The 24,826-nt window shown below is 37.5% G+C and overlaps 3 protein-coding genes across 7 annotated transcripts in view; 2 read left to right on the top strand and 1 right to left on the bottom strand.

Moving 5' to 3' along the window:
* The first annotated feature begins 1,603 nt into the window (after nt 1-1,603).
* On the top strand, nt 1,604-11,096 carry stk38a (serine/threonine kinase 38a). 2 transcript variants are annotated; one of them, XM_067395008.1, is made up of 14 exons: nt 1,604-1,662; nt 2,889-3,025; nt 3,461-3,512; nt 3,666-3,788; nt 4,493-4,576; nt 4,665-4,788; nt 4,877-5,031; nt 5,289-5,418; nt 5,845-5,906; nt 6,155-6,272; nt 6,353-6,476; nt 6,717-6,812; nt 7,633-7,727; nt 7,837-11,096. In XM_067395008.1, exons 2-14 carry the CDS (start codon nt 2,895-2,897, stop codon nt 7,971-7,973), a joined length of 1,431 nt encoding a protein of 476 aa, XP_067251109.1. In that variant the 5' UTR covers nt 1,604-1,662; nt 2,889-2,894; the 3' UTR covers nt 7,974-11,096. The 2 variants fall into 2 exon arrangements, with proteins under 2 accessions (XP_067251109.1, XP_067251110.1); XM_067395009.1 differs by having other exon boundaries at nt 5,289-5,391; nt 7,837-11,095.
* Nucleotides 11,097-14,093: 2,997 nt separating this feature from the next.
* tmem81 (transmembrane protein 81) lies at nt 14,094-17,207 on the bottom strand. Of its 3 annotated transcripts, none has more exons than XM_067393866.1 (3): nt 17,090-17,178; nt 15,456-15,587; nt 14,094-15,288 (listed from the first exon to the last, which is right to left on the bottom strand). In XM_067393866.1, the coding sequence occupies exon 3, from the start codon at nt 15,247-15,249 to the stop codon at nt 14,464-14,466; it is 786 nt and encodes a 261-aa protein (XP_067249967.1). In that variant the 5' UTR covers nt 15,250-15,288; nt 15,456-15,587; nt 17,090-17,178; the 3' UTR covers nt 14,094-14,463. The 3 variants fall into 3 exon arrangements, with proteins under 3 accessions (XP_067249967.1, XP_067249969.1, XP_067249968.1); XM_067393868.1 differs by having other exon boundaries at nt 14,094-15,253; XM_067393867.1 differs by lacking the exon at nt 15,456-15,587 and having other exon boundaries at nt 17,090-17,207.
* A 193-nt stretch (nt 17,208-17,400) lies between these two features.
* Nucleotides 17,401-24,826, top strand: part of prex1 (phosphatidylinositol-3,4,5-trisphosphate-dependent Rac exchange factor 1) — a 90,184-nt gene continuing 82,758 nt past the window's right edge. Inside the window, exon 1 of one of the 2 annotated variants that reach the window (XM_067395007.1) lies at nt 17,401-17,421. In XM_067395007.1, coding sequence (XP_067251108.1) covers nt 17,416-17,421 — 6 coding nt within the window. In that variant the 5' untranslated portion in view covers nt 17,401-17,415. Of the gene's footprint in view, nt 17,422-21,092; nt 21,692-24,826 lie in introns of those variants that run through there. The other variant, XM_067395005.1, reaches the window with a different exon arrangement.

The raw sequence follows: 24,826 nt of genomic DNA, 5'->3' as shown, positions 1-24,826 counted from the left end.
CACAGCAGTGGTTTCAACTTGTATCAAAACTCTCTTAAACCAAAATATGTTTGTGAAATATTTTCCAAAACTAAAATTCTAATATCATCATATTCTATAATAGCTTTTGGACAGACAAGTGAACTAAATAATTGTTGGGGCAATTTGTTATGCTATGTTATGTTATGTTATGTTATGTTATGTTATGTTATGTTATGTTATGTTATGTTATGTTATGTAATGTTTTACATTTATACACTTTTTTTTTACAGCTTCAAAGGTCTATAATAATTTTTGTACAGTTTTACTACACTTTTTGTAATTAAGAACATCTTGTAAGCATCTAATCAGAAATTGATTCTTAAAGGATTAGTTCACTTTCAAATTCAAATTTCCTGATAATTTACTCACCCCCATGTCATCCAAGATGTTCATGTCTTTCTTTCTTCAGTCGATAAGAAATTAAGGTTTTTGATGAAAACATTCCAGGATTTTTCTCCATATAGTGGACTTCAATGGCGTCCAAATGGTTGAAAGTCAAAATTACAGTTTCAATGCAGCTTCAAAGCGTTCTACACTATCCCAGAAGGGGAATAAGGGTCTTATCTAGCGAAACCATCAATCATTTTCTAAAATTTTTTTTTACAATTTTATAAATTTTAACCATAAATGCTCATCTTGAACTAGCTCTCTTCTTCTTCTTCTTCTCTATTTGAATTCCAGCAGTGTAGACACCGCTAAGTGTATTACTGCCCTCCTCAGGTCAAAGTTTGAACTAAATTGTCATATACAATATGCTAGTGCAAGTATAGTGCAAGTATATTACAATTAGTTCAAACTTTGACCTGTGGAGGGCAGTAATACACTTAGCAGTGTCTACACTGCCGGAATTCTAATAGAAAAGAAGAAGAGAGCTCAAGATGAGCATTTATGGTTAAAACATATATTTTTTATTTTTTTACAAAATGAGTGATGGTTTCTCTAGATAAGACCCTTATTTCTCGTCTAGGATTGTGTAGAACGCTTTGAAGCTGCATTGAAACTGTAATTTTGACCTTCAACCGTTTGGGCTCCATTGAAATCCACTATATGGAGAAAAATACAGGAATGTTTTCAACAGAAAACTTAATTTCTTTTCGACTGAAGAGAGAAGGACATGGACATCTTGGATGACATGGGGTGAGTAAATTAACAGGAAATTTTAATTTGAAAGTGAACTAATCCTTTAATAATAAATGTAATTAGGAAATATTGACTGTATCACAACTAACCCTGGTTTATATTTGCTAAAATGCATTCATTCTTTAATTGTATTCTTTGACACTATAAATAGACCATTTTTGATGGAAAAAAAGGTTCTTCCAACTCCAAGCAGTGGATTTTAAAATGTTTAGCTACATTCCAAGAACTATGCTGTGAGTTGTGGAAGCATAGTCAAAGTGGGTATTTGTATTAAAAAAAAAGTGTATGGGTGTAATAAAGGATGGTAGCTTTCAGTAGGTTAGTTAATCACATTAAGGTTGGCTAAATTTGTCAAATTTTAAAAATTCAATTTTTACAGCAGGGCGGTCAGAAAGATCGAGGACTTTTGTTTTGTTCCTTTTTTGAAGCACCAACCCGGAAGAAGGAAATAATGTCCGTCGTCTTCCACTAGCTCAAGTCAGTTTGAGGTCGAGTGGGAAGGTAAGCAAACAAGTATTTTTTAAAACTAACAGGTTGTTTATCAGTAAATTATAGTTTTGTTTTCGGTAGCTGCTTATACTTTGACAAAGTCGCATGAGTTCTTTTCAGAAATTAAACTGTATTTCAGCCGTTTCACACTTTGCTATGAGAGCAGATGAGTCTGAACAGACAGTTAGCGACTGCTGCTAGCAGACTGTCAGTCTTACTACACTACTGATAATACTTTCTCTGTTTTTACTTTTCATACTTTCTCTTTAGGCTTATAATTATTAGTCTTTGATTTATTAAGAATTTTTTAAAACTTAGTTTCGCGTTTAAACTTAAATAAATGCTAAATACACAAACCCACCACAAGCGATGACAAACTTTAGTGTACGTTTTTTAGTGTTTTGTCAGTCCGTTTGCTTTTCTGTTTGTACTCCGTCTTTCTCCGTTATTTTTAATAGTAATAAGTGTTGCTCGTGTCATTACTGTTTTTGTTCTGATTTTCTTTGCCAACTTTGTTTAATTTCATTAGTCACACTATTTATTCAGAGTGTATTTCCCCTTGCTGTCTGCAAACTCTTCTCTCAGACCTCAGTCTCGGTGACATCAGCTGTGGAAGTTGAGTCAGAAGTTAAATGTGGCGTTTGTTTGATTTTCCAAGCAGAGTAAAACATTTTTACGTCTTTAGCCAGTATCTTAATGTTTGTTTTGGCCACGACTCAACAAAGGGCCAGTCAGACTTTACAGGCGTGGATTTTCTGGGAAGTTGAATGATGTAGCTGTTGTTAAATGCTGCCTTTAACTGAATACCTGCACAAGAAACCCTTGTGAAGCTGTTAATGGAAATAAATTATCATTTTGATGTGAACCAGCAGCCTTCTGTACCCATGTCAGAGACCAGGGGTTTTCAAATTGGGTCCCGGGGCCGCAAGGGAATGAATACATCTAACAGTACAGTACTGTAGTGAGTGGGGGAAAAAAGTAATAATTTAAAATATATTTAAAAAATAAATTACGAAATATTTTACCCTTTTTATATACATTTTTCACAGTATAAATTGAATCCATTTACATGAAAATATATATCTACCTAATTTTTACTTAATTGTTAGGATAAGGGGTTCCTTGAATAAAATACATTAATGTGAATAAAATACATTAAGAGAAAACAACACAAGTGTCAAGATGCCCTGTTTGTAGCAATAAACACCTCAAACATTGTCCATGGTTTTCCTGTCCAGTTAACCATGGCGATGACAAGTCAGACGTCCTGCCCCTCGATGAGCAACCACACTAAGGAACGGGTCACCATGGCCAAAGTGACACTGGAGAATTATTATAGCAACCTGATATCACAGCATGAGGAAAGGGAAATGAGGTGAGAACCAAATTTTTTGTTGTTCTAATGTTACATTTTAAGTATAGACTTTATTTTTCCTTTGAAAACTTCTTGTAGCTCACAAATTGGTTAAAATGAGTGAGAAGCAATACTTTCTCTAATGTGTTTTCTCACTTTCACTAGTGAACAGGTTTGGCAGGTCTAAATGATTCACTAAGCATTTGGACGAATGTAATTCCTCACATACTTTAGGTTTGGGTGAATATGGCGAGACGGCTGTATGTCATTTGCACCCATTGTGTTTCTTCAAAGAACCTCCCAAATTCCAGGGGCACTTTGATATGGACAATTCCATTCCTCTTGAGATGACGTCAGACTAGACGACCACACCTTTCGTTGGACTGATGAAACCACTCTACCACTTGATTCTAATGTTTCATCACGTGTCTAAAAGGCATTTTCTATCTGTTACAGGCAGCAGAAACTGGAAAAGGTCATGGATCAAGAGGGCCTAGCTGATGAAGAGGTGAGCTTTTCTGAAATACTGCTTTTTTCTAAAAGCAGTGCCTTGCTTACATTTACAAAATTCTTGAACTGATGGTTTTGTTAAATGTTTAAACACAGATAATGTATTTTCATGTGATCAGTTGATGTAATGTCTACTTTTCTGGTCCTGCAGAAGCGTATCCGCCGGTCTGAGCATGCTAGGAAAGAGACTGAGTTTCTTCGTCTTAAACGAACACGGCTTGGATTAGAGGACTTTGAGTCGCTCAAAGTGATTGGCCGTGGAGCTTTCGGAGAGGTATGACTTTCTTTCTGTTAAAGACACCAGTACATCAATTCAAAATAAAAGTTTTGGGGGTTTTGGTCCATATAGTTGTGAGGCATTTATACACTATATATACTCTACCGTTCCTAAGTTTTGGGTCAGTACAATTTTTTTTTTTTTTTTTTTGTAAGAAATACAAAATGTTTGATTTTTTTTTTTTTTTTTTTTTTTTATTGAGCAAGGATGCTTTAAATTGATCAAATGTGACCGTATAATGTCAAAGACATTACAATTACAAACAAAGATGTTACAAATGTAACAATGTTACAAAAGATTCCTATTTCAATAAATGTTCTTTTGAGCTTTCTCTTCATCAAAGAGTCCTGGAAAAAATTATCATGGCTTCCACAAAAATATTAAGCAGTGCAACTGTTTTCAACATTGGTAATAAATAAAGAAATGTTTCTTGAGCAGCGAATCAGAGTATTAGAATGATTTTTGAAGCATCACATGACACTAAAGACTGGAGGAATGGCTGCTGACAATTCAGTTTTGCCATCACAGGAAAAAATCACATGTTATGATGTTAAAATTAGAACACAATAAATAATTGTATTCTTATTTTAACATCATAACATGTCATTTGTAATATTATATCACAACATTAAGAGACCACTTTCAAAAAACTAGTGTGTTTTGTTATTTTAGCACATTTAAAATGCACTTTCTCTTTCTAGGTGCGGCTAGTTCAGAAGAAGGACACGGGACACGTTTATGCCATGAAAATCTTGCGCAAGGCTGATATGCTTGAGAAAGAGCAGGTGAGTTTTCACTGATGGAGTCACATATGTCCACATATGACATTTAAGTTTCTTAATCTTGCTGACAGGTCTCTGTTTTCTAATCAAGGTTGGTCATATTCGAGCAGAAAGGGACATCCTTGTAGAGGCAGACAGTCTGTGGGTGGTCAAGATGTTTTACAGCTTTCAGGATAAGATGAATCTCTACCTCATCATGGAGTTTCTGCCTGGAGGTGAGAGTGATGGATGATTTCAGAGAAACATTACCATCATGATGATGGCACCAGATTTGACTGTGTGTGTGTGTGTGTTTTTCCCCAGGTGATATGATGACTCTGCTGATGAAGAAAGACACTTTAACGGAGGAGGCCACCCAGTTTTATATTGCTGAGACTGTACTGGCTATTGACTCCATTCACCAGCTGGGCTTCATCCACAGAGACATCAAACCAGACAACCTGCTGCTGGACTCAAGAGTAAGAAAATACACACACACACACACACACACACACACACACACACACACAGATTATTTCATGAATTTATAATTTTTAGCAAAATAAATTGTTTTCGAAACATCACATTATTTAGAAAAATATAGGTAGCTACATTTGTCAATGAATTGTGACCTCCCCATATGCAACTCAATCTAAGTTCAGTCTAACAGCCTAGCAGAGTCATATTTCCTTGATAGAAAGAGTGATTCTCATTCAGTGTCATTTTGCTCTTTCAGGGCCATGTGAAGTTGTCTGATTTTGGCTTATGCACTGGTCTGAAGAAAGCTCACCGCACAGAGTTCTACAGAAACCTCAATCATAGCCTTCCCAGCGACTTCAGTAAGCAGACAAACATCTCTCATTCTGGTATTAATATTAAAGTTTCATATACCACATTACATTCATGTCTTTGCATTATGCTCTTGTTTCTAAAAGGTGTTTTTGTCTCCCACTCACCAAGGCTGAATTTATTCAATTAAAAATACAGTAAAAACTAATATTGTGAAATATTAAAATTTAAAATAACTATTAATATATAATGTAGTTTATTCCTGTGGTGGCAAAGCTGAATTTTCAGCACTCATTAATTCAGTCTTCAGTGCGACAAAGTCCTTTAGAAATTGAAATCTTTGTAAAACTTTAAGTGTCTTTACATATTTATCAATTTGATGCATCCTTGCTAAATAAAAGTATTAATAACTTAGTGACCCTAGAAATGTTAACAGCAGTGTATATGATGTAATGAAGAGATTGCATGGCTGATTCTGTCGCAGTAACTTTATTCTTCTTCAGCGTTCCAGAACATGAACTCAAAGAGGAAAGCAGAAACATGGAAGCGAAACAGGAGACAGTTGGTAAGGGTTTCCTATTGACCCAATACTGTCCTACAAATAGTGGGTGGGTGGGTACAGATAGATTCAGTGTTGCAAGAAGAGCCTTTGCAAGAAGTTATTGGGAAATCAGTCTGTTCTTAATATGGCAGTTGATGATTGTAAAAGTAGTGTGGGAGTGTTACGATGTAGTCTTGTGTAATCCTTTATATTCTCGATCTCAGTTTTTTTTTTTGTGTTGGGTCAATGAGTGTTAAAGGTGCCTTTTTCAGGCCTTCTCCACTGTTGGAACCCCTGACTACATCGCCCCTGAAGTCTTTATGCAAAATGGGTATAACAAGCTCTGTGATTGGTGGAGTTTGGGTGTCATAATGTATGAAATGCTGATAGGTAAGTTGAAATTTGGTTTGTAAATAAAGGAAGTTTGTTTTATTTTGATTATATGGCTAAAGTGTTTGGGTGTTTTTCAGGTTACCCTCCATTTTGCTCTGAGACACCTCAGGAAACTTACAGGAAAGTGATGAACTGGCGGGAAACTTTAACCTTTCCACCTGAGGTCCCAATTTCAGAGAAGGCCAAGGATCTAATTCTCAGGTTCGGCTCACTCACTGCTTATAATTCTCCATCTTCCCCTTTTTATTGGGCTTTATTTTCATCTGCTTTTGATGTGCCTTTATTTTATACTCTTAGCTGGAATTCTTGCCTCTTCTCTCATCCCAGTGCATTTTGCTTTGATTAACCATGTTGCTAACCTACATTTTGAGACATGGTTAATTTTTAGCCATCTTTTTTTTTTCTTCAGTGTTCACCTGATGTTCTGTTGTTTTCCACTAGGTTCTGTTGTGAAGGTGAGCACAGGATTGGAGCCACTGGAGTGGAGGAGATCAAGACTAACCCTTTCTTTGAGGGGGTGGACTATGATCATATCAGGTATATCTCACATTGACAAATACACAGATTAAAGGATTAGTTCATTTCAGATTACACCCCCATGTCATCCAAGATGTTTGTCTTTCTTTCTTCAGTCGAAAAGAAATTAAGGTTTTTGAGGAAAACGTTCCAGGATTTTTCTCCATATAGTGGGCTTCAACAGGGTTCAATGGTTTAAAGATCCAAATTGCAGTTTCAGTGCAGTTTTAAAGGGCTCTACATGCTGAGGAATAAGGGTCTTGTCTAGCAAAACAATTGGTCATTTTCTAAAAATATATATACTTTTTAACCACAAATGCTTGTCTTGCACTAGCTTTGTGATGTACTACATAGTCACATTGGAAAGGTCACGCGTGACATAGACCGAAGTACCGAGCAAGTGATTACAAAGCATACGTGTAAAGACTAAGTCAAACCGCCTTTACAAAAAAAAAATAATAATCGCAGAGCTAGTGCAAGACGAGCATTTGTGGTTAAAAGTATATCAGTTTTTATTTCTTTTAGAAAACGACTGATCATTTTGTTATACAAGACCCTTATTCCTCACCTGGGATTGTGTAGAGCTGCATTGAAACTGCAATTTGGATCTTCAACCCATTGTACCCCACTGAAGTCACTATGTACCCCACTTCAACCCATTGTACCCCACTATGTAGAAAAATCCTGGAATGTTTTCCTCAAAAACTTTAATTTCTTTTCGACTGAAGAAAGAAAGACATAAACAAATAAATAGTTTTTATTCACTTCTTTTTTAAGAATATTAATAGTAGTATGGATGTATTCAATTCTGAACACAGCTGATGTTTTTTTTTTTCTCTAGGGAGAGACCAGCGGCTATTCCAATTGAGATCAAAAGCATTGACGACACCTCCAACTTTGACGAGTTCCCAGATTCAGACATCCTCCAGCCTTCAGGTTCGTTTTTAGTCACTTCAGTTATGCTTACTGAAATACATCACATATTGTTATGTATTTCAGAACTATATAATAACCTTACTCCCTTACTTCCTCTCTCTCTCTAAAGCTCCTCCTGTATCCAACCACACTGAGGCAGATCTGAAGAGTAAAGACTGGGTGTTCATCAACTACACCTACAAGCGCTTTGAGGGGCTGACCGCACGAGGAGGCATCCCATCATACATGAAAACTGGGAAAAGATAGGATTTGATAGGATTTGATGACATACTGCACTCTTGCAGTGGTTGTTTTTTTCCACAAGGAGACGTTCTCCATCGCTCCTCCTCGCATCTGAAGGATCTTGCATCATCCGTTTCCTGTTTTGATTCACTCGACCATGACTCATTAATGGATGTGGACTCCACCCGCACTCAGTCCGTAGAAGGACATGTTCAGAGTCATACCTAAGGGCTTCCTTTCCTCTAACACCCTAAATGTACTCACTTCACCCTTTTCCTTTTTTCAATCTTAAGGATTTATGATTTGAGGTAATCATCTTTCAGGTTGCCAGATTTTGTACATTTTGGAATGGAGATATTTTCGTACACTGACACTGGTTAAAAAAAAAAAAAGGGCTTGAATGGAAGCTAGTTAGATCTCCTGCAACCATAATTGATTTTAACTGCATTAGCACTGGTGGATCATCGATTTACCATTATGGAGAACTAGCGTTTGTGGTAAAATCCCCGTCTCGGCCTTTTCGTGTCCACATCTGCTGTACACATTGGAAACATCCCTAGTTTTAATTAAAATGGGTTTTTTGAAAATCCATTCTTTTAAAGACATTACTTTCCTCCGTTTCATTTCTTGTTATGCTCGCCATCCAAGATCTCAGTGACAATGGCAAAACACAGGGCTTCATAGTCAGTCAGATCTGAACGTGATTCATACGAACTCTCAAAGCTACAGATGTTGCCTTGCGCTTGGATCCTTCTTATACCAGCAGAAACATCATGAATGCATTTGCCAATCAAACCAAATTGTTCATCAACAGCATATCAGGAAACTTCACCAGCTCATGTCAATAACCAAGCAATCTCTATGGACCAGCATTTGTTTATACAATGGCTAGTTTCAGCCACCGAATGATTCAGAAGTTGCTTGGTGCTAATGCTTTTGTTTTTCTTAATAGGGCTCATTGCTGAAGTTTGGGGAACAAAGCAACATTTCTTGCATCTTGAGGAGAATAGCAACACTATTCAGGGATTTGAATTTGATCGAGTCTTCCATTTTGTGGGGATGAAATGTTCAATGCAAAATTTTTTATACTACCAAAGAGACTCCACTTTTAAACAGCTTCATGGGCTTGAATCTCGATGTTGTTTGGTCATGGATGCTTTGGCTTTCTTACAGCATTAATTAGCAAGCTTATACTTTGTCTTAAGCAGCTAGCAACTAAACTCGTAGCAAAATATTAATTCCATATGGTTCCAGTCAGTCTGCTTTACTGAAGCTGCTTGTATCAGCATGTTGCTAACGATGGCTGACTTTGTACAAATCACAAATCACAAAATCATACGAGTGCAAGAATGATTTTCAGAAGTGTGCGAGATGACTGAATCGTATTTCTACAATCAGGATCCATATGTTTTCTTTCTGTGACCAAATTGAATGTATCTTGAAGATTAAAAGAGGCTTCTAGAAGTTGCATTCATTTAGAATCGGCTGCTTAAGAATGGCCTGAGATTCACCTAAATGCTTGAGTGAATGATTTGGCGACTAGATTTTATGCTGCACATAGCATGACAAAGGTTTTGTATGTGAAAATGCTTGTTGATAGATGTTGAGTTGAGCAGCCAGTGAACACAATATACTGCTTGAGTAATATCTCAAAAAACATTACTGTATGCCAGAATGCTACAAACGATATGGAAAGTAGCATGAAATCATGTTTGAATAGTGCGTTTTTATCCTTGGAGCAATATGTGACCGTCTTTGGTCTGGATGTGTATTATTATTTTTTGTAAATGTATAATAGTTTTGGCTGGAGAGATTTTCTGTCTGAGGTGAGGGTCGTTCTGTTGCATGTTTTCACGTGTGCTGGACAAGTCAAAGAGCTATGAATGAGTTTGTGAAGATCCGTGCTGCTTTATTTGTTCCCCTTATTCTAGTATCAAGAATATACTGGGGTGATTTTATGGTTATCGCTTATGATTGATGGCTTGGTGGAATTATACACTGTCTACAAGAAGCAGATCACTGGCTGGACTGCTTTGTATCTCTTGTTGCTGTATCTCACATGCTGAAAATGATCATAAAGATCATGATCATAAAGTGTCTGTTTTAAATTCTCACTTGTTTTTCTGTAGGTTTCTTGCTTGCATCCTTGTCCTAGAGTGAGGAAGTTGTCTTTGAATGAGGAAAAGGACTTTTTTTTTCTTTTTTTTCTTGAAGATGAACAATGCACCTTTTGCTTGTGTAATTTTATGTATATTTAAAGTATATATACACACACACACACACACACACTTGTCAAGTTGTTATATACTCACTGAATGACTGTTCTGTTGTTTGCCTGTACGAGAATTTGTAATTCTTTCAGCAAATTTTTTCACACTTAACCAGATGTAGACTAGTCTGAAGATTTTTGGAGTCTATATTTACTTGCTTAGAGCTAAAGAAATAATTACACCAATGTGTATAAAGGAGTTTATTCAAACCGGCGCTAGTGCCCACAAACTATCCATGCGGGAGATCTCAGAATTGATTGCTGTTCATCCAGATCACAAATGCATAGCAAATGCAAAGCTGATCAAGGAGCAGCATTCCTGCATCTGAAGGGTTTGTGAACACGGCTTCTGATTTCACTGATGTCACATTCTGCTGTGGGAGGTAGGCGTTTGTCCTCTCCCTGCCTTAAATATGAGTTGTAGAGTGTTTGTGGATTTTTTTCCTATGCTCACAGAGCACCTTTCACTGGTTTATTTGTCTGATAGAGTTTGTTTTTGAGGCGTGGGCACACTTTGACCTGTAAAACGTCCTGAATAAAACACCAGTTCATTTACTTGGGTGTGAGACTCTTCTGTTTCTTTTAGTGGTGCTTGCTAAGACCTTTTTTTTCCTCCATCCATTGAGAAACTCCTAAACCTAGGTATTAAACTTCAGCATATAACTTGTCCTACATGTTTGGGCTGCAGACCTAAATAATAACGTTGCTTTGCTTTTCTAAGGCATCAAACTTCACACAAGCTTTAATTGTAAGACAGACCCAGGTCATATCTATCTTTTGACTTGAGCCATTAAAGAGATAGTTCACCCAAAAATGAAAATTGTCATCATTTACTTTCCCATAAGTTGTTTTAACCCTCATGTGGTGTTCAAAACCCTATAACACTTGTGGTGTTCCCACAAGTGTAACACCACGAGTGTAACAAGGTAACAAAACCCCCACAAAAAAGTAATGAAAATTTCCAAAAAAATATTGAGATTTAGTTATACCCTTTGGGAACAAAGTCACTAAGTTTCAGTCCAAAGCGATAACATTAACTAGTATTTTCGGGAAAAAGAAAATCTTCTCCAGTCAAAATTGACCCGAACACCACATGAGGGTTAAACCTGTATGAGTTTCTTTGTTCTGTTGACAATGCAAGAAGATATTTTTAAGAATGTCGGTAACCAAACAGCTGCGGGTCCCCACTGACTATGAAAAGAACAATTCTATGGAAGTAAATGGGGATCAGAAACTGTTTGGTTACCCACATTCATCAAAATATCTTCTTTTGTGTTCAACAGAACAAAGAAACTCATACAGGTTTCATACAGAACAATTTGAGAATGAGTAAATGACAATTTTCATTTTTGAGTGAACTATACCTTTAAGTCACTCCATAGCATCATGTTTGTTCATGAACCACTCAGAACACCTTAGCAACCACATAGTAACGTTCTAGCATCATGTTGTCATATTCTGTGATTGTATACAGTGATTCTCAACTAGGGGGTAGTTCTTGAAATGTGTCATTCTAAAGAAAAACACTAAAAACATGTTAAATATAAAATTTAACACACACACGTGTATATATATTTTTTTGGCTCTGAAAATCATCATGGCTATTTGTAATGTATGCGTTTCCCTTAAAGCAGGGCTGCTGTAAGTACAAGTTAAAAGTGCAATAGGTTATCTGGGAAATGCTAACTTTAACCTGCTAGCATTGGAAGCGTACTCCAAGCTGCAGTTACCCATACTAGACCCTCCATGCAAATCACTGTCCAAAGCCACGCCTCCTCCAAACACATGAACGCGCACAGACCAGAAGCGAAAAGACCAGAGACTATGTTATTGGATTACTTCATGTGTCATACACCGGTGAGAAGTACTACTAAGCTAAAGTTGGGTTGTTGCTGTTTGCCCGCCATTCTAGCTGTCTGCAGCGTACGTGAACGTGTTGTTGACGTATGATGTTTGCGTGAAACAGGCTGCGCGGTGGAATGCAAACACACGTTGACTGGCAGGGAACACACGCTATCATTTCATTTCGACTGAATGCAAGGATTGGATAAACATTTTATGGTCCTATGCTTTCCACAGACAATATTTATGAAAAATACATTGATGCCGCTTGTGATTGCTATCAGGATATGAGACTTTCAACCTGTATAACAAAAATGTGTCTGTACAGAATCACCTATTGCACCTTTAAAGGATTAGTTCACTAGTTTTACCATGGACTGTAAAAAAAACTATGGACGTAGCGTCCGTGACGTCACCCATAGAGTTCTGAACAGCAGTTTTGACGCGTAAATGAGGCCGCGGCTATCTTAGCAGCGCGTCACCGCACGTCAATCCCGGATAACTGAAAATGGGCAAAGAGGCGGGGAGGTGGTTTGAGCTGATGTGACTGGTTGCGGAAACCACACCCGTCTAGCTTGACGTGACCATGTTAGCAGGCAAGGGGCTATCTATCTATCTTAGATAAAATATTAATGAAGATAAGTTTTATCATCAGAACGTTCTAAAGGTTTACTGTCAATCTACGGTGTTTTTTTAAGATATAGATCCTCCAACACCAGTAGTGTTGGGTGTGCAAATAACAACATGGAAAATCAAATGGGACTTCATACCTTTATAATGAAATAGAGATCGCGAGATGAATCCAATCTGTGGCACTTGGGTAAAATATGAGTGTCCATTGCAAAACAAAAAACATGTCACATTTCTTCTGAATGATCTGCTCTCTGTCATCATTCTTCAAGAAAGGATGCAATCTGAACAGCCTTTATGTTGTAAAACTGTATACGATCGTATCTAACAAACAAATGAGCCTGTGTCCAAAGTATATTTTTTTCAAAATAGTGCAGCAGTTTTAGTTATAATATCCAAGCAGTGCTGTCAGAGTTGTATATCCTCCTGGTATTGTCATTGTAGTAAATCTCACAACCAAAACTTTCAGCCAATGCCACGATCCAACAACGTGTGTTCTGTTTCTTACGCATGCATGCACATCTACACAGACACACATCAGTCTCGAATATTATGCAGCAAGCCATATTTTATAATTGTATAAAATAATCGAGAAAAAAAAAAACGGCTGAGATGCCAAATTCAGCGGCAGCTGAGGTAAAGTGACAGCTCACAGACAGCAGCGCAATCTACCTGTCACTCAAGTGACCACGCCCTTAATTATGCAGAACTTTTAAGGCTTAATATAATTTAAACAGATAAGTTATAAAAAATTCACCCCCCTCAGAGTTGCCGTGAAGGGCAAAAATAGCAGTATAGACCAAAACCACAATTTGAACCAACTTGTAAACATGTTTTTTTCTGCTATAAACTTGGCCAATTTAACATGGGACTCTATGAGATTCTGCTCTCTTTTAGAGCTTGTCCCTAGCGGCCAGTCGATGAATCGCAGTTTAAGTTACTTCCGTATTGGCTTCACGAGAGAAAGGGGGAGGTTGCCAGTTGGTTTTAACCATAGCCATCTTGAACTAGCTCTCTTCTTCTTCTCTATTTGAATTCTGACAGTTTAGACACTGCTAAGTGTATTACTGCACTCCACAGGTCAAAGTTTGAACTAAATTGTCATATACAATATGCTAGTGCAAGTATATAACAATTACTTCAAACTTTATACACTTAGCAGTGTCTACACTGCTGGAATTCTAATAGAGAAGAGAGCTAGTTCGAGCATCTATGGTTAAAACGTATATAATTATTTATTTATTTATTTTTTTTTAGAAAATGACAGGTCGTTTCACTAGATAAGACCCTTACCCCTCGTCTGGTATCGTTTAAAGCCCTTTGAAGCTGCACTGAAACTGTAATTTTGACCTTCAACTGTTTGGGCTCCATTGAAGTCCACTATAAGGAGAATAATCCTGGAATGTTTTCATCAAAAACCTTTGACGAAAGAAGGACATGGAGTTCTTGGATGACATGGGGGTGAGTAAATTATCAGGAAATTTTTATTTGAAAGTGAACTAATCCTTTAAGGACCTCAGCATAATTTACTGGGATCCAAATTTGGAACCTGTGACCCCTTGACCCATGGTTGATGAAGTGATCTGCTTGTACACAAATGTGCATGTGAATCCCTTATAAACAGTTCATTAACAGCTCTGTTCTATAAATAGTACACTGTAGTTTGAACATGTTTTTCAATCCCATGCGTTTGTGTCATGGTCAGATTTGTTCTTAACACATCTATTAATCAGTGACTTAGTAAATTATGATTGAAAAATGAAATCTGACTTTTTAATCATTCAAATGTTGTCCTGGGAAAGTTGAGCTGTTCGGTCTTCTTCTGTATAAACCCCACAAGAGTAGAAAGATGACCGCCGCCATAACAGCAGATATGGACACGCTTATCAACGCCATGTTTCGGATAGTGCTGCTGGGATACATGTTTCCTGTGGTAGTGATGTTAGAAATCGGGCTCTCAGGGTCTTCCCAATGAATCAGACCTTTAGCAAAGTCTAAATTCAGTTCATTGGGAGATAACACCTTCACCCCTTTATACATTCTCTTCACTCTTCGTTTGTCGGTGTCCAGTACGTCACAGCGGTATGTCCCAGAATCCTCTTCCCTGAGAGGGTCTAGCAGCACTTTGTCCAGACTGAGGACTTCATAGCGGGTGAATAATGAGTCATCAGAGGTGATGACACCACGGGCGAAGCGCCAAGACACCACAAAAGCAAAGCGGCCCATGGCTTCCATCACTTCCTCTAAGCAGTCAAGCACCAGACGCTGACCTGCAGTTGCTGTTTGGGTCTTCAGTCCACACTGCCACGTGTCTAGGCAGCGGACGGTCCTCAGCTTGCAGGAAGTGCTGGAGATGTTTCTGGTCCCCCTGATAGGGCAGAGCTCTTGAGTACGAATGCCAAGCCCGCAGGTGGTACTGCAGGGAAAGCTGCGTTTGATGACCCAGGTGCTGATCTTCTCCAGTTCTTCCAGGTCGGCTTTGGTTAAAGTGCTAGAGTAGCTGGGGGAATGCAGGAGTGTGCAGTACAGCAACACCAGCCAAAGTGCTGAGCGAGCCATGAAACTTTACACATAGAAGAGAAGCAGCGGCCAGCCAAGCTGTCAGAGGATGTTCAGAATGAGAATCTATACTACCATATGTTTATTAAGAATTATAATTATTTTTAATTTAATTAATTTTAATCATTTTATACACATATCATTAGCTTATCTGAATTAAAGGGTTAGTTCACCCAAAAATGAAAATAATGTCATTTATTACTTACCCTCATGTCGTTCTACACCTGTAAGACCTTCGTTCATCTTCAGAAATTAAGATATTTTAGTTGAAATCTGATGGCTCCGTGAGGCCTTCATAGGGAGCAATGGCATTTCCTCTGTCAAGATCCATAAAGGTGCTAAAAACATATTTAAATCGGGTCATGTGAGTACAGTGGTTCAATATTAATATTATAAAGTGACGAGAATATTTTTGGTGCGCCAAAAAAAAAAAAAAAAAAAAAAAAACGACTTATTTAGTGATGGCCGATTTCAAAACACTGCTTCAGGAAGCATCGGATCATAAATGAATTAGTGTGTCGAATCTGCAGTTCGGAGCGCCAAAGTCACATAATTTCAGCCGTTGGCAGTTTGACACGCGATCCGAATCATGATTCAATACACTGATTCATTTGTGCTCCGATGCTTCCTGAAGCAGTGTTTTGAAATCAGCCATCACTAAATAAGTCATTATTTCATTTTTTGGCGCACCAAAAATATTCTCGTCGCTTTATAATATTAATATTGAACCACTGTGCTAACATGAACTGATTTAAATATGTTTTTAGTAAATTAATGGATCTCGAGAGATGAAGTGTCATTGCTCCCTATGGAGGCCTCACGGAGACATCGGATTTCAACTAAAATATCTTAATTTGTGTTCCGAAGATTAACGAAGGCCTTACGGGTGTGGAACGACATGAGGGTGAGTAATAAACGACAGAATTTTCATTTTTGGGTGAACTAACTCATTAATACATACTTTAACTTAAAAAAGTGTTTATTATTCATTTTTAAATACAATAATATAATATCAATTATTATATTATCATTATCGATTATAATTATTACAATTATATATATTAAATATATTCAATATCCTTTGCATCCTTTTTCAAATTAATTAATTTGTTTATTTATTTATTACCTGAATTTTAAGCCTAAACTAAACCATTTTCAATGAGGAACCTTTATCAGAATATTTATGCTCCAAACTGATATTTTGCACTCATTATGATTGGGTGATATTTTAATATTTTCAGTTATCGTTCAAAACTAAAATAGGTTTGTCTTACCTTCATTGGTGTGTTCAAAAGATGTGAGAAACTATAACAAATTCTCAACCTTTGAGATTCTATGTTTCATTCTTTTAATAACCTCATATAACTTTATGTCATTAGTTGAGTCTTTCACGTGCGCTTCAAATAACTGAGGTTTGTGCTAAAACATCGATTTATTTGTTTTTGTTTGAAAATAATCATGTTTTTATTTTCTTACAACGTTTGTGTTCCATCTTGCCACAAGATGGCGCTCGGTCTCACGAAACGTATGCGGTGTGATTAACCAGGCTAGTTTACGTTACGGGTGTAGTTTGTAGTAAAAATACGATTATATTATCTGCGTGTCACTTATATTAATTTAAGTTACTGTTAAACAGTAATATTTAAGTTACGTTAAAGCATAAAGTGGCAACTCTAGTGGACTACTATGTTGAGTTGGTGTGGGCAGTAGCTCAAGCCAAGTAAAGCAGAACCAGCGGTTATTGACACCTCTCAAATGTCAGACAGCTATGAAATACCTAGAGCTGAAAGACTCCTGCGGGCTAATAGTGATTCAAACCAGGCCAACGAATAATTCTTACCTTTTACGTTTTGTCCATTCATTTGGTGGTTTAGTGACCAAATATGTTAGCGTGTGTGTGAGATAAGAGAACTCTACTCTTGGTTTTAGTCTTTTGTGATGGTGTAAACAGGATGTGGATAAGCTCTGATGGCTGTTTGTAATGCTGAGGAAGCATCACCTCAAGGGCACAGACTGTACAAACAAAGCCTTGACAGTCTAATGTGCATCAGAACAAACAATCATTTCTACTCACCATGCCATTCCAAACCCTGAATGACTTTCTTTCTTCTGCTAAATACAAAAATAATAATAATAATAATCTTATTTTTACAGGCGTGGAACGGCATGAGGGTAAGTAATAAATGACAGAATTTTCATTTTTGTGTGAACTGTCCCTTTAAACTGCAGGGATGCTACATTCCATGTAGACAGTGAAACATCTTTTTTATTTATTATTTATTTATTTATTTATTTATTTAAATTGGATAGATATTAGTGTTTATTTCCACTTTTAAAGATTTTTTTAATAAGTCCTTGCTTCACAATTGTCAAAACAGTATATTCTAGATATATGAATGTGTGTAATTTTGACATACTACATTTGTCATGTTTTCATTGTCATGTGACCTACAATTCCAGCGTGAGTGGTCCTGTCCTATATGGCCTATATGGCTTACAATGGCTGCCAAGTGCACGTGTCAGTTGAGTCCAAGAGAGCGCAGGGTGTCCCATTTGTCATTTTAGGTCTCACGAGCGCCCCTCTTTGCTGTCAAGTACCCTAGATGCACACTTTTGAACATCTGCAGCAGATTTCTTCCTGACAGTCAAAGCGGCATTACATCACAAAAGTGCAGACTCAGAGGAAGACTGTGAGTGCCATTTGGGACAGGGCCAGTTGCATTGCTACACAGCCATTCACAACTTCTCCTCCCTCTGGCCTTATGGGGTAGTAAAGTGTCCATTAGATACACACTTTAGAATCTCGTCATCTTAACATTTTATGAATATTGTGAATTTGGACATAGGCCTACTTTTTTCACATACTGTTTTTCACCTAGTAGAGAAGTATGCAAGTTTGAAGACAGCCTTAAATTCGACATGAAATGGAAGTTGCGATAATCTTTTCTCGCCTATTTTGATGAATATCTGAGGGAAGTGGCTTTTTTTTGACAAAAAAAATGTAGGGCGGGACTTGATTTTGTCTATTGGGAATTGATTGGATTGATCAATCTTGAAGCAGACTTGAAGCTCACTTGAAGCAGTGTATGCTGTTAAGAAATTTTGTCCGACTTGAGACAGCGCCGACGCCTCGTGACTGTGATGTACATACACCGATCGGTCTGCGCAGCGCCGATGCATCTTGAACAAGCCTAATGTGATTGACAGGTTGTCTCTGTAAACATGTCTTGAACATTTAAAAAAAAAAAAAAGCATAAAGAAACAAAATAGTGAACGAAATTGCTGCATCAGATATGTACAATAACAGTTGTAGAAAAAAAAAAAAACATTACGATGTCCAGAGAACAATTTCAATGGTGCATTGAGAACTCATGTTTAATGTGATAGTTTCATAATGCAATAAATTGTTAGTTCCAAGATTCTTCAATTTAGTGAATAAATACATAGATCCGTAAAAAAACATTTAAATTCCCTAGTGGTCTGGTGGTAAATTTTTTGTTAACAGTATCAATTGTTGCATGTTCTAATCCACCGTCGCATTTTTTATTTTTCCCTCATTAAAACCAAAGATGTCCATCAATGGTTGTATATCAAGAGCAGGGACACGTTTGTCTGCATTTGTTTGGTGATTTTACCAGAAAAATAGAACCTCCGCAACGGTTTTAAGCGATCGATTGACTCGCCCATCTGTGCTGTGAAGACTGTGTGCACGAGCAAAAAGAGAACGTAAACCCCGCCTACTTTTTAATTTGATTGACTATGTCAATCATTTTGACATTGACGAGCGTTTTTAGACTGCTGAGGCAGACCAGACTAAAAATGTTACTTTTAAACCTTTTTGTCATCCTAACAACATGCAGAGTGCTTTAATGAAGTGCAGAAGAGCAGTGCAAGAATTTGTCCCCCTCAATAGAGTACCTCAGAGATGACGTGTTTTTGTAGGCCAACCCGGAAGTTAGCAGCGCACGGGTTCCCTCGATCGAAAACCCTATGCATTTTTCCCATAGACTTTTGGAAAATCGCAAAAAATAAGCTCTGTGTTTAACAAAGGGTTGTGACACTTACACGTTTTGTCTATCAAGATAATCTTTACAAGTTAAAACAACATTTATAGATTTTGAAGCCTAAATAAAGTCGTCAGATATAAAAAGCTAACAGTAGGCTATAAACGGACTACAGCACACCATGGTCGCGGATCAACTTCACCACCACCAAGCTTCCTCAAACTTTATTTAGAAAACAACTTTTTTTAAAAACATGCTCGCTGATTATGATCTGCGCTGTGTATGAATACTTATCCACTTTTTCATGAGAAATGCTGTCCAAATGTCCTGTTTGTCATGATGAAGTCTAAAGTCCCCGCCAAAGGAAGTATTCGCTTTTAGCAACATGTTAGCAACCACCGTTTTTAAGACACAATAAAGGTTTAAAAAATCACAAGTTGGTTATAACTGGTGTGTTTTATGTCATTGATCAAAGCGTGAAAATATTTAGAGTCTTTGTTAACCACAGACCTTATTTCAGGCGATTTAGCAAAAACCCATTCAAAAAACCCATAGACTTTATGGTGATGGAACCGGAAGTCCTAAAATGCTAATTCACTTCCGGGACTTGCCTACAAAAGCACATCATGGAAAATGCTGGAAAAATGCTGCCTTTGGAGAAGGCTGGAAAATGCTGCCTTCGGAGGACACATTTCAAGGTAGGAAGGCATCAAGGCACGTCCGAATCCAATGTCCTGTTTCTTGAGATCCCTTCATCTGATCGATTTTTCAAGGCAGCATAGATGTATCCTTAGCTGCCTTTGATATCCCACAATCCTGTGCTTTCCATTCTGTGACAGTTGAGCTAGAAATATAAAGATGGAATCCGAAAGTTGTGTTTGCTGGCCAGTTTGTGAGTAAATGTAAATTTTTGACCAACATTTTCCACTTTTGATGTCATTTCTATAGCGAGAAATTACAACTGTAGTAATTAAATATTTGTTTAGTTCTCACCAAAGCTCACGCTATATTACGGTAGATCATTAAACTGTTACACTGCCTCAGAAGTCTGTCCGAAATCCATTTCATGAGGTGCACTTCATGCACAAACACTGCCTTACAAGTCACTGCTTGATAAGGCGGCGAGGCAGCAAGTCAGCTGCCTATGTCTGTGCTGTGGTGGTTACGGCTCTGGTCCCGCCCTAATGCCAGTAAACACGTCAACAGAGAAAATATGTTGCTGTGAGAGAGAGGGAAGCTGTTTTGATTAAATATTTTGAGGGCACATGAATAAAAAAAAATAATGTTAATAAAATGAATAATTAACAATGATATGTTCAGGCCACTGATAAATCATTTATAATAAATACTGCCATAAAAATAAAAAATTGCCACTTTTGATTTCATGGTGACTTTATTGTAGCTGGATTCAGATTTGATACTGACACCTGTTGGCCTGGATGCAAGAAGTCTGTCTAGTAACTGCTGCTGTTTCACACCATAGCTGTTTGTTTATCTCACTATAACAGTCGGAATAACTCCTAACTTTATTATTTGATGTTGGTATTTCATGCTTGTACGTGCTAATCGATATCAACATGGCGGCGCTCATGAAAAAGCGACCTGCTCCATAATTTTAACAATAGTCTACATCCCGAAAGTGCTATTCATTTTTATTTTTGTAAAAGTTTTTAAATACAACATGGGGCCAGAGATCAAAAGGAACTATCATCTAAAGATCGGAAGGGATATCAGTTCATCAGTTCATTGAAGACGTGATTGTTCATGCGCTGCAACTTGCAGACGGTCCCTCAGCGCAGCAGACTCGCTTCTCTCTCTACAGCTCCCTCAGCCGTCTCACTTTTCGTATAGTGCACACTGAGCACTCGTGAACTCGCTACTTCGGCGTTCACTGCACGGTTTTGCCAGGGATTTCATGGTTACTGATCGTTTCACGTGCACTCCCAGTTTCCACATCATTTGGCTCCTCTGGCCACTTTCTTCATTTACACTGCAGGCAACCGGTGGGCAACGTTTCACATTTACCTTTTAAACGGAAAGTGTTTTTAATGATATGCAAATTGCCTTGCGGTTGACTTCGATGTTGCGTGTTGATACTTTTACAGAAGTTTCTTCAGTTTCAATATAACATTTTCCTCTGCCGCATCCTGTCGCGAGGTTGCGTGCAGGCAGCGCGCGACGGATTAAATGGATTAATTACCACATCTTCACCTCAGTTTTCAAACAACTGGCAGATATATATTTGTTTGTTTGGAGGCGCTTCTCTCAAAGCGGTTATAAAAATGAGCAAAATAAACACCGAGGAGGACAGTCAACAAGAAAACGGGGATCTAAGCAGCAAAGACTCGGACCGTCAGTTTCGTCTGAGACTGTGCGTTTTAAATGAGATATTGAACACTGAACGGGATTACGTGAGAAATTTGGCATTTCTGCAGTCGGTAAGTACTAGGTTCAATCCCAAAACTCTCTGAGTGTTGCAGTTTGAGCACCCATGTGCCTGGTTACATGTTGCAGTCGCGCGGTTATTGTTACAGTCTCGTTTACAGGCTCATAAACTTGAGATAACGGGCAATGGTGAAGCTGTCAAGCTGTGTTTAAGTCACTGTACTGTCGTCAAGAAAGAGGAAGAGGGAGAATACGTGAACCAGACAGCCTTTCTAAAACAAATGGTTTTGGCTAGGTTTTTTTTTTTTAGTGACATTTCATAAATAACAAAACATAAAGCACAGGGGGCTGTTTTGCAAAGGGACTTCTTGGGGGCTTTTGTCACTGATGCTTTGCAAGGACGTGAATGTTTCTCTTCCAGTGGGTGTTTAAAACTCGGTGTTTCCCAATGTTTTTGTATGCTTTTTTTACTCCTACAGCCCCATCAATAAGGCTCACCTTCCATCATTAATTTCATTAAAGACACTTTTAAACTCAAAGTAGCACTTATTTTGTTATGTCAGTCACATACAGTTCTACAACTTGCATACAACATGCATTACATTTGTTGTTTTCTTTCTTTAAAAAGGAGCTGAAAATGATTTTAATCATAATTAGTTTTCTAAATACATATTCTCATAGCTTTGTTCAAATTAATATTACGTGCCACCTTGAACCTTCTTACTCATACCTCTGGTTGACTGTTTTACGTTTATTGGGTGATGTTATCAGTTGTACTTTTCTGGTCTACAGTTTTCAGAGATGACTCTGTGAACACTCTCAAATCGAGAAACAAGAGTCTGTCACTTTTACTGTCTTTTTAGTAATTCAAACAAGCTCTAACTTAAACTGGTGTATTTCCTGGTCATGTGCCATTTCCTTTTATAAGCTCTGCCTCATAAAACCAGCAGCGACTCATGGTCTTCAGGGCAATAGCCAGTAAAATCCCCCTGTAACTTTTGAACGCTTGTTTTGTTTTTTTGTCTTTTGATAAGACCTCATCAGCATACAATCCCTCTCAGCCCAGAGAATGTGTCCTAGTGACACCCCTCCTGGGGCATCACTGACCCTGCACTGATAAAATATGTAAAGTAAGTAAATAAATACGGAAAGTGTTTGAAATCTCCAGATAGTGATTTGGCATACTTGACAAGTGTTTTCTTGCTCTGATTAGCATCAGATCATGACATAGCTTGCCTGGATTAGAGAATAGACGATCATAAACGCATTCATTTTCCAACCTTCCCTACATAGGTTTTTAAAACTAGTTCAGCATTACTTATAAAAAAAAAAAAAAAAAAAAAAGCAACATTCCACACCAGCACATTTTCCCTGCTCCAAAACCTCTTGATCCTGGGATAAATTTAACAGGATCAAAGGAACTAGAGAGGTTTTACAAACATGCCAATGAGGGGTAAGCAGCCTTACAGTATTAAACCAGTTTTATAACAATCCTCCATAATCATATTGGCCTGTTAATCTCCCGGAGTACAGTGGCTTTGTGAGGAAGCTGCCAATTGATGACGTGGAGCCGGCTGTGGCAGTTAAAGATTTAAGTAAATGGCACACTCTTGGGTTTCTGAGAGAGGATGGGTTCACTTGCCCTAGTTATTGTTCTTTCTCTGCATATGGGAAGAATCATAGGCCCCTCTCATATGCTGAGTCTCAGAGGGTTTCATCTCCCTAGCGGTGTGTCTGATGTTATCTGATCTGGAAGCATTAAGTGAAGCGAGACCAATCAAATTAGTCCCTGCAGATGCACCTGACGGCCTCTCGTCAAGATGTGTTGACGCAGGTGAAGCGAAGCGGACGGTGGTGCATCAGGTGAAAGGCAGAGGAAACCACTTTGTCATTCAGCGTCTCTGGCTTTCCAAGGGCCTCAGTGCGAAAAACAAGGTTGTGCTTGAGATCAGTATCAAAGTCTTCTGCCTTTCAACTCATGGCTGGCACGCTAGGTGGTCTTTATGTTCTTTTGTCAGCACGCACTGTCATGCCAAACATCACTGGCTGCCACACTCTAGGGAGACTGATAATTGCCTCATGAATTTGTTTAGATATATATATGTGAGATACCCAGATAATTTATATTAGACCGAAAGGTTTCAGGACTGTGACTTTGTCGCTCTCTGAATGGCTCTTTTTGCATTTGTTTATCTGTGGAATTCCACAAGGACTCTCAAACAGATATTAATAAAGGATATCGTCATGGTTTCAAAGGAATAAACCTTTGAAAAAATAATTTCATAAATGGCTGGCAGAATCAGAGATTCCCATAAGAGTCCTTTTTGGCCCAATCTTTTTTGTTGCATTTTGAATTTTAGATCAGAACGTGTGACGGATTAAGAGTGCAGGTTAGACAACATTCTAACCGCACATATTGAAAATGTCCATGTTTTGTAATACTGTCCAGTGAAAGTCCATCTTACGTCTACTTCAAGTGGGGAGGGGGTGTGTCAAAAGTTCATTAGTTGCTCCCTGTCCAATGGTATTTATTTATTTTTTTTTAACTTTATTGACAACTGCACAAATGCATTTTAAAAGTTATATTAAAAAATGTTAAACCATGAATTAAATGTTTTAAATTTATTTGCTTATTTAAAGTTATTTATTTAGTTATATGTAAACAAGCAATTTTAAATGTCTATTCATTTGTCCATTTAATACATTAATACATACATATTTATATTTGTATTATTAAATTAATAATTTATTACTACATTTTATTTTTAAGTGGGACTCCATAAAATAGTGCAGGAAATAGTTTATACATTACCATTCAAATGTTTGGGGTCAGTAAGATATATTTAATATTTTTGAAAGAAGTCTCTTATGTTCACCAAGGCTGCATTTATTTGATCTAAAACCAGTGATATTGTGAAATATTTTTGAAAATTAAAACAACTGTTTTCTATTGTAATACATTTTGAAATGTAATTAATTCCTGTGATGGCAAAGTTGAATTTTCAGCATCATTTCTCAAGTCTTCAGTGTCACACAGTCCTTTAGAAATCATTCTTATATGCTGATTTGGTGTTCAAGAAACATTTCTTATTATTATCAGAGTTTAATACAGTTTAATAATTTTGTGGAAACTGTGGTACCTTTTTTCAGGATTCTTTGATGAATAGAAAGTTCAAAAGAACAGTATT

The sequence above is a fragment of the Chanodichthys erythropterus genome, chromosome 9 (genome assembly GCF_024489055.1).
Source record: "Chanodichthys erythropterus isolate Z2021 chromosome 9, ASM2448905v1, whole genome shotgun sequence".
In the NCBI taxonomy this organism is placed as follows: Eukaryota; Metazoa; Chordata; class Actinopteri; order Cypriniformes; family Xenocyprididae; genus Chanodichthys; species Chanodichthys erythropterus.
This window is presented reverse-complemented; position numbering and strand designations above follow the sequence as displayed.